The following is a 12238-nucleotide window of genomic DNA, read 5'->3' on the forward strand; positions in this document are numbered from 1 at the left end:
GTAAGATCTAACTTTACCAACCCCCACAGCAAGCACACAGGTGACAGTGGTAAGGAAAAACTCCCTCTGATGATTTGAGGAAGAAACCTCAAGCAGACCAGACTCAAAGGGGTGACCCTCTGCTTGGGCCAGAACAGGTGCATGATAAGAGAAAGCTCTGTGACCCGCAGACTTTTTATTCACACTAGCGACACAAAGTAGTCCTGCACCATGAGCAGGCAAAGCCAAGGCCAGTACGTAGGGTTTAACTAGGTCAGCTAGGTAGGGAGGTGCCAGTCCATGAACAATTTTATAGGCTAGTAGCAGAACATTAAAATCTGATCTCACAGGGACAGGAAGCCAGTGAAGAGATGACAAAATGGGTGTAATGTGGTCAAACTTTCTGCTTTGTGTCAAAAGTCTGGCAGCAGCATTTTGAACCAACTGGAGAGCCCTAATGCTGAACTGCAGTAAACCAGAAAAAAGAACAGCATTTGTCCTTTGACAAAAATAGCTTTAGTTAAGCTGCCCACAAGCAGACCAAAGCAGGTGATGTCACGTTCATGAATATCACCTCAAGAAAAGCATCAAGTGTCACACATATGTGTGATGTGAGTTCTCTGTCAGATCAGGGCAACAGAGTTATCACAGAGTTACACATGTCAGAGCCTGGAGCCCGGCCAGTCACAGCCCTACGCTCAGCAAAGCAGAAGACACGGATCCGCCCACTCCCAGTGACACACCATCTACCGGTGTGGCATTCATGCACACTGTAAATAGACACACACACACTCGTGCATAGACACGTCAGAATGCACACGTTCAAACATTTAATTTGTAAGGAGATGCTGACAGGATCTCTGAGGTCGCCGCCAGTCAAGCGCGAACAGTGACAGATATATATATATATATATATATTATATTGTTAAGTCCTGGCTCACAGTGTTGTATAGTAACGAAGTAAAAATACTTCACTACTGTACTTAAGTACGTTTTGGAAGACTTTGTAATTTACTTGAGTTTTTTTAATTTAGCTTACTTTCACTTTTACTTCACTACATTTTTTCTACAGTTTTCACCCAGAGACACCACTGATTACTAGTGACTGCAACGAAGTCAGGCCGATTTGTCATGAGGCTTTTTTGCAGTTGCGCACTTGTTTGTCAGGAAAATGATAATTTCTCTACATTGATTACAGACCTGCAGGGGGTCTGTAATCAACTTTTCTGCAACGTGGCTTTGCTTTGAACCTTGAACCAATCGAAGCAGTGATTCTCAGGTCGAAGCAGTGCTTTGATCTATGATTCGTGGATTTTATTTCGCTTTATCCTAATTTTTTTCCCGCTAAAACCCTGAAGAGCACGTCTGTGAGTAATATTTAATATTTTTATGTTAAACCGACCTGTTATGGTCTTCTGAAACAGTTGATAGATGTATTTTATAACTTAAAAACGGGACCGATGCTAACGCGTTAGCATGTCTATGGCGTTTTCAATGTTAAAGTTAGCATTAAGCTGTTCGCATCAGCATGTTTGTGTTGATTTGTGTTCGTTGTCGTAAAAGAGTCAAATTGTAATTTTTTACATTTATTTTTATTCATATATTATAGCAACAACAATAATAGTCTACATAATAGACAATAATAGTCAATAATAATAGACTAATAATGTTACAATACAATTTTAGAGAAAGAGACAAAAAGAACCTAATGAAACAAAACACAACAGAAAAGATAAAAACATGTAACAATGAAAATAAATAAATACATGTTGAAATAAATAACTGTTTCCTGTGAACACCTAGTGAGCAGCCTACTCTCGTTTAGGTTTTGAAACCTTGTTTCTGAAGTGTTTTTGTGTGATGTGCACAATTTTCAGTATTTTGACTAATACTACCAGTCATTTACAAGCCTAGATAAACCTTTATAAAAAAAAAAAAATCAGTCCGTTTTTGATTATTAACATTTACTTGTACTTTTACTTTCAATACTTGACTACATTTAGTTGTACATTACTTGTCATACTTAAGTACAATAAATACTAGATACTTTAAGACTTTTACTTGAGTAGCATTTCAATCGGTGACGAACTTCTACCAAAGTCATTTTTTAATGGGTATCTGTACTTTTAATTAAGTGTGATTTCCCGGTACTTTATACAACACTGCTGGCTCAACATTTTTCGCTGCATCTGATTGCAAATTTACTGGTTTCTACTCAAAGCCAGAATAAATGTTTTCATGAAGTTTGATGAGAAAAGGTTCATGTTATTGTGTAATCATGCCAACAAACAAACAAACAAATATGGTGGTGAAAACATAACCTCCTCATCGGCGGTAAAAATGGACCTACGTGATATATGGAAGCCGGGTCTCTCGGTGGAGAATCCCTTTGATTTGCCTGGAGGACGTAGTGGGAGGGGCTTTGGCTGTGGTGGCTCCGCCTCTTTGCGCGCTTTGCTGTGTCACTGGACCGTTTGCCTGGACGTGCAGTGTGGGAGGAATAGTCGTCAGAGATGGGTCTCTCCTCACCGCCAGACAATCCCACGTACCGCATGAGTGACGCTTCTATGGAACAGTCATTAAATGCAGTATTATTATTTGACAAAATACAGAATGTCTGCAGTATCATGAATAAATAATTTTAATTACACCAAACACATTATCGCTGTCGGTACACTTGATCATGTTGTGGTACACTATATTATGTATTGTGTCTCCATACAGTTTCACTATAAGTGTTGTCACTCACAGACACTGCACTCGCATGCACACTTACTCTCACATGCACTCTCACCAACAGACAGACACTGTCACTCTCAGACAGAGACATTCTCACTTACATATATTCTCACCTTCACTTGCCTTCTCAGTCTCACACACATCCTCATTCTCTCATACAGATATTCTCACTCCCACACACTGTCACTTTCACATAAAAGAAACTGTCACTCACATGCATTGTCATTTTCACATGTGAGCTCATGCAAAGGCACTGTATCTCACACACAGGAATTCATAAAGACATTCTCACTTTCATGTGCCTTCTCATGCTAAACCAGACATTAACATGCTCACTGTCACTCACACACAGGCATTCTCACATATCTCACTTTTGCACACACATTCTTACTCAGTTGCATACATTTTTACTGTCACATAAAGACAATCTCACTTTCACATGCCTTCTCACGCTCAACCAGACATTAAAATGCTCACTGTCACTCACACACAGGCATTCTCACATACATCCTCACTTTCTCACACACATTCTTACTCATAGTCACCTACATTTTCACTGTCACATAAAGGCATTCTCACCTTCACATACACTCAATAAAAATATAAACGCAACACTCTTGGTTTTGCTCCCATTTTGTATGAGATGAACTCAAAGATCTAAAACCTTTTCCACATACACAATATCACCATTTCCCTCAAATATTGTTCACAAACCAGTCTAAATCTGTGATAGTGAGCACTTCTCCTTTGCTGAGATAATCCATCCCACCTCACAGGATCAACCTCCAAGATCGTCTGGGACCAGCCACTCGGACAGCTGCTGAAACAATCGGTTTGCATAACCAAAGAATTTCTGCACAAACTGTCAGAAACCGTCTCAGGGAAGCTCATCTGCATGCTCGTCGTCCTCATCGGGGTCTCGACCTGACTCCAGTTCGTCGTCGTAACCGACTTGAGTGGGCAAATGCTCACATTCGCTGGTGTTTGGCACGTTGGAGAGGTGTTCTCTTCACGGATGAATCCCGGTTCACACTGTCCAGGGCAGATGGCAGACAGCGTGTGTGGCATCGTGTGGGTGAGCGGTTTTCTGATGTCAATGTTGTGGATCGAGTGGCCCATGGTGGCGGTGGGGTTATGGTATGGGCAGGCGTCTGTTATGGACGAAGAACACAGGTGCATTTTATTGATGGCATTTTGAATGCACAGAGATACCGTGACGAGATCCTGAGGCCCATTGTTGTGCCATACATCCAAGAACATCACCTCATGTTGCAGCTGGATAATGCATGGCCCCATGTTGCAAGGATCTGTACACAATTCTTGGAAGCTGAAAATGTCCCAGTTCTTGCATGGCCGGCATACTCACCGGACATGTCACCCATTGAGCATGTTTGGGATGCTCTGGACCGGCGTATACGACAGCATGTACCAGTTCCTGCCAATATCCAGCAACTTCACACAGCCATTGAAGAGGAGTGGACCAACATTCCACAGGCCACAATTGACAACCTGATCAACTCTATGTGAAAGAGATGTGTTGCACTGCATGAGGCAAATGGTGGTCACACCAGATACTGACTGGTATCCCCCCCCCAATAAAACAAAACTGCACCTTTCAGAGTGGCCTTTTATTGTGGGCAGTCTAAGGCACACCTGTGCACTAATCATGGTGTCTAATCAGCATCTTGATATGGCACACCTGTGAGGTGGGATGGATTATCTCAGCAAAGGAGAAGTGCTCACTATCACAGATTTAGACTGGTTTGTGAACAATATTTGAGGGAAATGGTGATATTGTGTATGTGGAAAAAGTTTTAGATCTTTGAGTTCATCTCATACAAAATGGGAGCAAAACCAAAAGTGTTGCGTTTATATTTTTTGTTGAGTGTACATACATTTTTACTCTCACAGACATTTTCATTCACGTGCATTCTGACTCTCACAGATTTTCAGCCTTACATACAGTGAGAAAAATAAGTATTTGATCCCCTGTCAGTTTTGCAGGTTTTCCCACCTACAAAAAATGGAGAGGTCTGTAATTTCTATCGTAGGTACACTTCAACTGTGAGAGACAGAATAAAAATAAAAAAAATCCAGAAAATCACATTGTATGATTTTTTTTTTAGAATTTATTTGCATTTTATTGCATGAAATAAGTATTTGACCCCCTACTAACCAGCAAGAATTCTGGCTCACAAAGACCTGTTAACTTCTGTTTAAGAAGCCCTCTTATTCTGCACTCTTTACCTGTATTAATTGCACCTGTTTGAACTTGTTACCTGTATAAAAGTCACCTGTTCACACACTCAATCAATCACACTCCAACCTGTCCACCAATGCCAAGACCAAAGAGCTGTCTAAGGACACCAGGGACAAGGCTGGGATGGACTACAGGACAACAGCTTGGTAGAAGACAACAACTGTTATGATTATTTATTAGAAAGTGGAAGAAACACAAGATGACTGTCAATCTCCCTCGGTCTGGGATTCCATGCAAGATCTCACTGTGTGGGGTAAGGATGATTCTGAGAAAGCTCAGAACTACACAGGAGGACCTGGTCAATGACCTGAAGAGAGCTGGGACCACAGTCACAAAGATTACATTAGTAACACATGATGCTGTCATGGTTTAAAATCCTGCAGGGCATCAGGGTCCCCCTGCTCAAACCAGCACATGTCCAGGCCCATTTGAAGTTTACCAGTGACCATCTGGATGATCCAGAGGAGGCATGGAAGAAGGTCATGTGGTCAGATGAGACCAGAATAGAGCTTTTTGGAATCAACTCCACTTACCATGTTTAGAGGATGAGAACAACCCCAAGAAAACCATCCCAACCGTGAAGCATGGGGGTGGAAACATCATACTCTGGGGGTGCTCTTCTGCAAAGGGGAGAGGACGACTGCACCGTATTGAAGGGAGGATGGATGGGGTCATGTATTGTGAGATTTTGGCAAACAACCTCCTTCCTCAGTAAGAGCATTGAAGATGGGTCATGACTGGGTCTTCCAGCATGACAATGACCCCAAACACACAGCCAGGGCAACTAAGGCGGGGCTCCGTAAGAAGCATTTCAAGGTCTTGGAGTGGCCTGGCCAGTCTCCAGACCTGAACTCAATAGAAAATCTTTGGAGGGAGCTGAAACTCCAAACCTGAAAGATCTGGAGAAGATCTGTATGGAGGAGTGGACCAAAATTCCTGCTGCAGTGTGTGTAAACCTGGTGAAAAACTACAGGAAACGTTTGACCTCTGTAATGGAAGACAAATGTTTCTGTACCAGTTGTTAAGCTCTGTTTTTCTTGGGGGTCAAATACTTATTTTATGCAATACAATGCAAATTAATTATTTAAAAATCATAGAATGTGATTTTCTGGATTTTTTTTTTTTTTTTTTTTTTTTAGATTCTGTCTCTCACAGTTGAAGTGTACCTATAATAAAAATTACAGACCTCTCCACACTTTGTAGGCGGGAAAACCTGCAAAACTGACAGGGGGTCAAATACTTATTTTCCTCACTGTAAATTCTCACAGCCATATGAAGAAATTCTTTTGCTCAAATTGTCTCTCTCACATACAGACGCCAGTATGTTACATACAGTACATAGACGTTCTCAGTCTCACATAGAGACATTCTGCCACATATAGTGTATGAATGATATGTGAGAAGAAAGAATGAATCCAGGAGTGAGAACAATGAACAATGAACTATGGTTCTCACAGTTCTTCATTAAAACATTACTCAGTTTCATCAAAATGCAGATGACAGTCTTTGAAATATGATATACCTTGCCATAGCCTAGAAACATCAGTCCTATACTATGAGGTAGTAACACTGTAATACTAGCCCTCCTGGTCTATATATACTGGAAGCCTAATTCCTGTACAGGTACCCAGTCTAGAGTGGGTAGCTCAGTGGGTAAGTAGCTGTTCAACCAATATGTGGGTAATTCTTAGACTACGGGCACTTATTATGTCCTTTGATCATATTGTATGAAAAACAGAAAAAAGGGGAAATTTCACACTTTTATAGTTATCTTTACAATGAAAGTGTTTTAAGAAATTTGTTCTAGTAGTCTATGATGACTTTTTCACCTTTTTTCAGCATCATTATATGCAAATATTGCCGTTTTGTGCTTGTCCCACACCCAGACTTTTGATCTTCAATGATAAAAATGAATGGTAAAAAAAACGTTTTTTCTAATGTTTTAAAATATCTCTGAATAAAATATCAGTAAAATAATCAAAATATAATTGGGGTATTCAATGTCATACAACTGTTGTGATTTTTTTAAACAAAATGTAGTTGTCCCACACTATTGCCGTAATTTCCACCACAACACTGTAATGTCCCTTTAAAGAGTTTGCATGAAAGATTGTTTGGGTAGTTTCTATGGAGATAAACAGTGACATCAGAGCACATGTATATAGCGCCAAATCACAACAAACAGTTGCCCCAAGGTGCTTTATATTGTAAGGCAATGGTGTGGTGGAAATTACATTAACAAGGCCAATAGTGCCCATAGTTAAAGAATCACCCATGTATATCTGTGTTTGAACCCTGCTCATGCTTCTGTGTCCATGCATGAGACACTTAATCTGCATTGTTTCAGTCAACCTAACTGTAAAAATGGGTACTGGTCTTGCCTGGGGAAGTAAATGTGAGGCATCACAGCAAAGTGCTTTGAGCATCTATTAGATAGAAATGCAGTCTTTCTTCCACTGTCTCTCCAAAATATCATATCCAGTTTGTTTCTTTTTTAAAAAGATTTCGATGTTCGATGTCTGGGGGCTATGCTACCCAAAGTTTAATAACTTTAGTCATCACATATTACAACAAAAATCTGCCCTATACTAGTAAACCACACCTTGTGAGATACAAAAAAAAAATATAGGGATGATAAACAATAATCAAGCTGATTGTAATTCAGCTCTTCAGGCAGGATGACAAGCTCATTATTGAGCAGGCTTGGGGAGTAACGGAATACATGTAACGGCGTTACGTACTTAGGATACAAAAAAAATGGAACTGTATTCCGCTACAATTACAGAAAAAAGACGTATTCAGATTACAGGTATATTTAGTAAAAATGGGGATTAGTTCGCAGGATTACAATTTTAATGCATTTTATGATATTATCTGTATATAATTTTTTTTTTCTTTGAAACGAAAATGTCCCTTCATGCACAGCGACATGACGTCTCCTAACTGGGCAAAATATTGATGAAGTTCCCGGATGTTAATGCATTTTCATTGGAGATCCGTGACTGAACATACTCAGAAAAATGCTCGCAAAATACGTGTAAAAATGTCATTTTGACCTGGATATCAAGCCAGTAAATTAAATTACATTAAGTTATGTCAGGAAATTATTAAGCTTACTCTGACACACACACATTTTCAAATATTAGTGTTGAAAGTTACACGGCTCTGCGCTGTTCTGGCTGCTGAGCTGAGGCGTCCTGCAGCAGCAGCTCTGTTCAACGCAGTGCGGCTCCTAAAACCATTACAATACATTTATATACATATTATATTTTTACACAATTATCCTTTATTGACCAAGTTTCATTCATGAAGTCAGTGGTGTGTGTACACATCTCTATGTGTGGGTGTGACTGTGAGCGGCACAGCGCGGGTCATTATAATCTCATTATTTTAAGGTGCAAATTAAAAAAAAATTCCCAGTCTTGGCGAACAATTTTAATCACTAAAGACAAGTATTTTAACTCGACATTGGTCTAGCAGTGGAAAATATCAACTAGACATAAGTGAAGAGTTAATGGTCCGTGTCATTGGGCGTTTCAGGTACGGCAGGAGACATACAGCTGTTTATTATCCAAATATCACAGACAAAGTGACGAGAAGAACCAAAACCACTTACTTATGGAAGGAAATATTGTCTCCCTTGTTCCTCCGTTTGTGGCTTTGCCAACATGCGCAGCTTTCCGGCATATTCCACCTGTTTCTTGAACTTCTATGCACGCAAATCACTAACTTGCTTGGAATTAAAATGGCGATCACGCCTCCTTACTGACAGTATTTACTTAATGGTTTTCATTATGCTGCTGTTCTTATTTTGAAAGTTCAATAAGTGGACTGATATGTTAAACATGGTGCGAATGCCATGTGAAAGACTAAAGTAAGATCATTTTATGTTTACTGAACAAGTAGCAGACTTTTTTTTGTTTTGTATATTGTTCTGCAAGCCACTTTTAATTACAAATTCATCTGCACACACCTGAGTTTTCATTATCCTTCATTTGTTTGGCTTTTTTTGTTGAAAATTTAGCAGGTGAACACTGGGTGTGTTTAAAACAATATTGTGGCGCTCTTAATTCATAATGTGAAGTAAAACAGAGCATGCCATTTAAAAGAAAGTTTTATTTTTGCTTAATAAACTGTACTATGTGATCAAGACTATTTATATTTAGGTTCTTTTGTCTGTATTAACATATTTGATATTGGAGTAATCCAGAAGTAATTGAAAGTAATCAAATTACATTACTTTAATATTATGGTACTTGGATTACGTTACTGACTACATTTTTCAACAGGTAACTAGTAACTGTATCGGAATACATTTTTAAAGTAACCCTGCCAACCCTGTTATTGCGATCACCTGTTTTAGGTGCACACAGGTAGAAGCAACACATGGAGGATTTTTACTTTCTGAAGCCGGAGTTTTACACCTCTGCAGAAAATATTGTGTTAAATTTGAGTCTGTGCGTAGCTATCACTCAATGTCATGATTCATGTGATATGATATATGGTTCTTGTTCTTTATTTTTGTTGTAATATGTGATAAATATCTTATCACTGTTTGTGTATCACGTCCTGTATCATGCCCAGATGGATCCGTATCAGCCTGATATGGATCCATCGGGGCATGATACAGGACGTGATACTTCCTCACTCAGCAGCAATCAGGGGTCAAACCTGCAAACCCCACGGCAAATTCACCTAGAAAAGAACTTGGACTTTTCATATCGTTCCTGTTGTGCAAATGGCTGAATTCCTGTTCTTGGAGGTGATAGATGAATCCGTATTCCCAGGTTACTTCCAAGTGATTTGAACCCAACTTTGCTCCACTGCTTCACCCATGAGGAAACTCAGGTTTCACTACCTCGCTCCCAGTTCCCACCCCGTCCTTCCCTGGTTGCTAGGCAGCGGCCAGCGGAAAGTGAGACACCAAAAGCTGCTGCTATCAGTGTCACCATGGAAACTGTGGGAGTGATTCAGGTGGAGGTCAGGGAGAATAGCCTTTTTATTTTTTCCCTGCCTCTCACATCTTCTGCCTCTTTCCCTTCTGCCAGATCGCGTTCATTATTCCTGTCTTTGATGTTCCCTGATTTGTGCGAGCTCACTACCTTCTTTTTCTCTTCTTATTTCCTCACACTGTGATTAGCATCACAGAGGCAGAACGAGAGAAAGTGACAGAAGCGCAGGGATCTCTGCATCGTGCAGGGAGACAGGGGCATTTAGACAAATCTTTCACATGTTCCCATGTTCTATAAACGCACGACATGCGCACACTCACCTCGGCGACTTTCTCGGTTGAGTTTGGCGGTATCTTCGTAGTCGCTCACCCAGTTACACTCCACAGGCATGGAGATGGGCCTCAACCTACCTGGAGGCATGCACACACACACACACACATACACACACACACAATTACAGATAAAAATGTCCAATCTGCACAGACTTTCACTCAGGGGTGGTTTGCAGGTTTATTGGAAGGTTTGGTGATTTTTAGGAAAGTTACAATCAGATCCACATGCAGGTGGACACTGGCAGTGACAATTTTTTTGTAATTCTCCCTATCATATATAGGAAAAATTGACCCAGAATGCATTGCATTGTCAGTATCTATTTTTTTAGACGATCAACGCACTTGCGGTAGCATAGACTGATGATTTTCACCGAGCAGCGCCTGGCTAATGTGCTTTATTTTGTAATCATTTTTAGAGTTTGTTTACTGTTACTTCCACATGCGTTTACTCGAAGTCTGTCGGCATGGATGAATGTGAACATTTAGGAATATGACAGTCCCACATCTGAAAAAATGCCTTGCTGTAAGGGGTGTTCTCTGCAGTGGAGCACTACGCTGGGAGCTGGTGAGTCTTGCAGAGAAAGCTGTAATAGTTTATCAAATCTTGAAGAAGTGTGACAAGGAAGAGTTGGAGAGAAAGTGACGGTGGGCGATGAGAGTGGACTGCCATGTTCAAACTAAATTTAAATTTATTTCATTTATTTAGCACCAAATCGCAGCAAAGCTGCCTCAAGGTGCTTCACACAAGTAAGATCTAACCTTACCAACCACTAGAGCGAGCACACAGGTGACAATGTTAAGGAAAAACTCCCTCTGAGGATATTGAGGAAGAAACCTCAAGCAGACCAGACTCAGAGGGGTGGCCCACTGCTTACGCCATTACAAGGTTTACAACCATAACAAGACTTTTACAAAGTTTTACAAAGATGAGGAAACAGAAAACAGGAAATCAAAGCAACATCAAAAACAAGGTGCAACTGTTGAGATGACCACGCAAACACTTACGCCACGGTGCCCTGGGGTGCAGGGCCGACATTCATCCATTCGCAATTTCAACAGGAAAATTGTTAAGTGGTCACAGGATTTGAACCGGCAACCACCATTTATGTTAGCAATGTGTATGATGAGCAGCACCAGACAGCAGAACGATATTCTACATGGAACATATTCTACATAGAACCAACCCTGGTTCTCAAGACCAGGCACCTAAGTGGCTCTACTCTACTCTTTTCTACTCTTCTATTTTACTCCTCCTTTTTAGATATTTAAATATACCTTAGTATACTAGCATAGTTCCACCTTAGAATTGGAATATAATATATAAGATATACCTTACTGAATTTTCATGGCTGCTGAGGTAAAATCAGCGGAATGTGGTTGTGTTTCAGGGTATGTATTTATTACTACTTTGTTTGTGCTCATCCAATAGTGTTTAGACATATTTGATGTTTTTTGTTGTTGTTGTTTGAAGATGTGTTAGTGCTAGCTTTCTGAATACATCGCGAGTTACAAAGGAGCCAGAGCCAGAAATATGAAAAATTTAGGCTTCCCTCACTCATCTCCTTTTTTGCAAGGTCAGTCAGTTTTTGAGAACTCCCTTACCTTACGGTACCATACTGTTTGGACTGCTTAACAATGGATGTAAATGAATTCCAAAAAATGGAGGAAATGTTCATGTATCCATCCCCTGACTTTTCTAAAAAAGTAAAAACTGGCTGTAAAAATAATGATTTGCATTAATATTAATACTTACATTTAGTTTGTCCAATAATGTATGGGCTCTGAGAATGGAGGGATTAAAAATGGCCATAATTCCCAAATGAATAATGGGATTTTTTTTTTGTTAAACAACTGGAGTTAAAGCTGAAAGACCTTACAAGTACATAACAATTGTTACATTGAAACTCTGTTGCAGTGGTGTACAGAGGCCATATTACAAAAATGGTACAGCTGTCCAGCTACTTATGGACCTGACT

At 40.0% G+C, this 12238-nt stretch overlaps 1 protein-coding gene across 2 annotated transcripts in view; it reads right to left on the reverse strand.

The window, feature by feature from the left end:
- cnksr2a (connector enhancer of kinase suppressor of Ras 2a) overlaps nt 1-12238 on the reverse strand; it is a 184965-nt gene that overhangs the window by 117459 nt on the left and 55268 nt on the right. For both annotated transcript variants that reach the window (XM_034165937.1, XM_034165928.1), the window contains exons 12-13: nt 10251-10340; nt 2330-2544 (exon numbers count right to left, since the gene is read on the reverse strand). In XM_034165937.1, coding sequence (XP_034021828.1) covers nt 2330-2544; nt 10251-10340 — 305 coding nt within the window. The remainder of the gene's footprint in view (nt 1-2329; nt 2545-10250; nt 10341-12238) is intronic.

This window comes from Thalassophryne amazonica, chromosome 1, assembly GCF_902500255.1.
Source record: "Thalassophryne amazonica chromosome 1, fThaAma1.1, whole genome shotgun sequence".
In the NCBI taxonomy this organism is placed as follows: Eukaryota; Metazoa; Chordata; class Actinopteri; order Batrachoidiformes; family Batrachoididae; genus Thalassophryne; species Thalassophryne amazonica.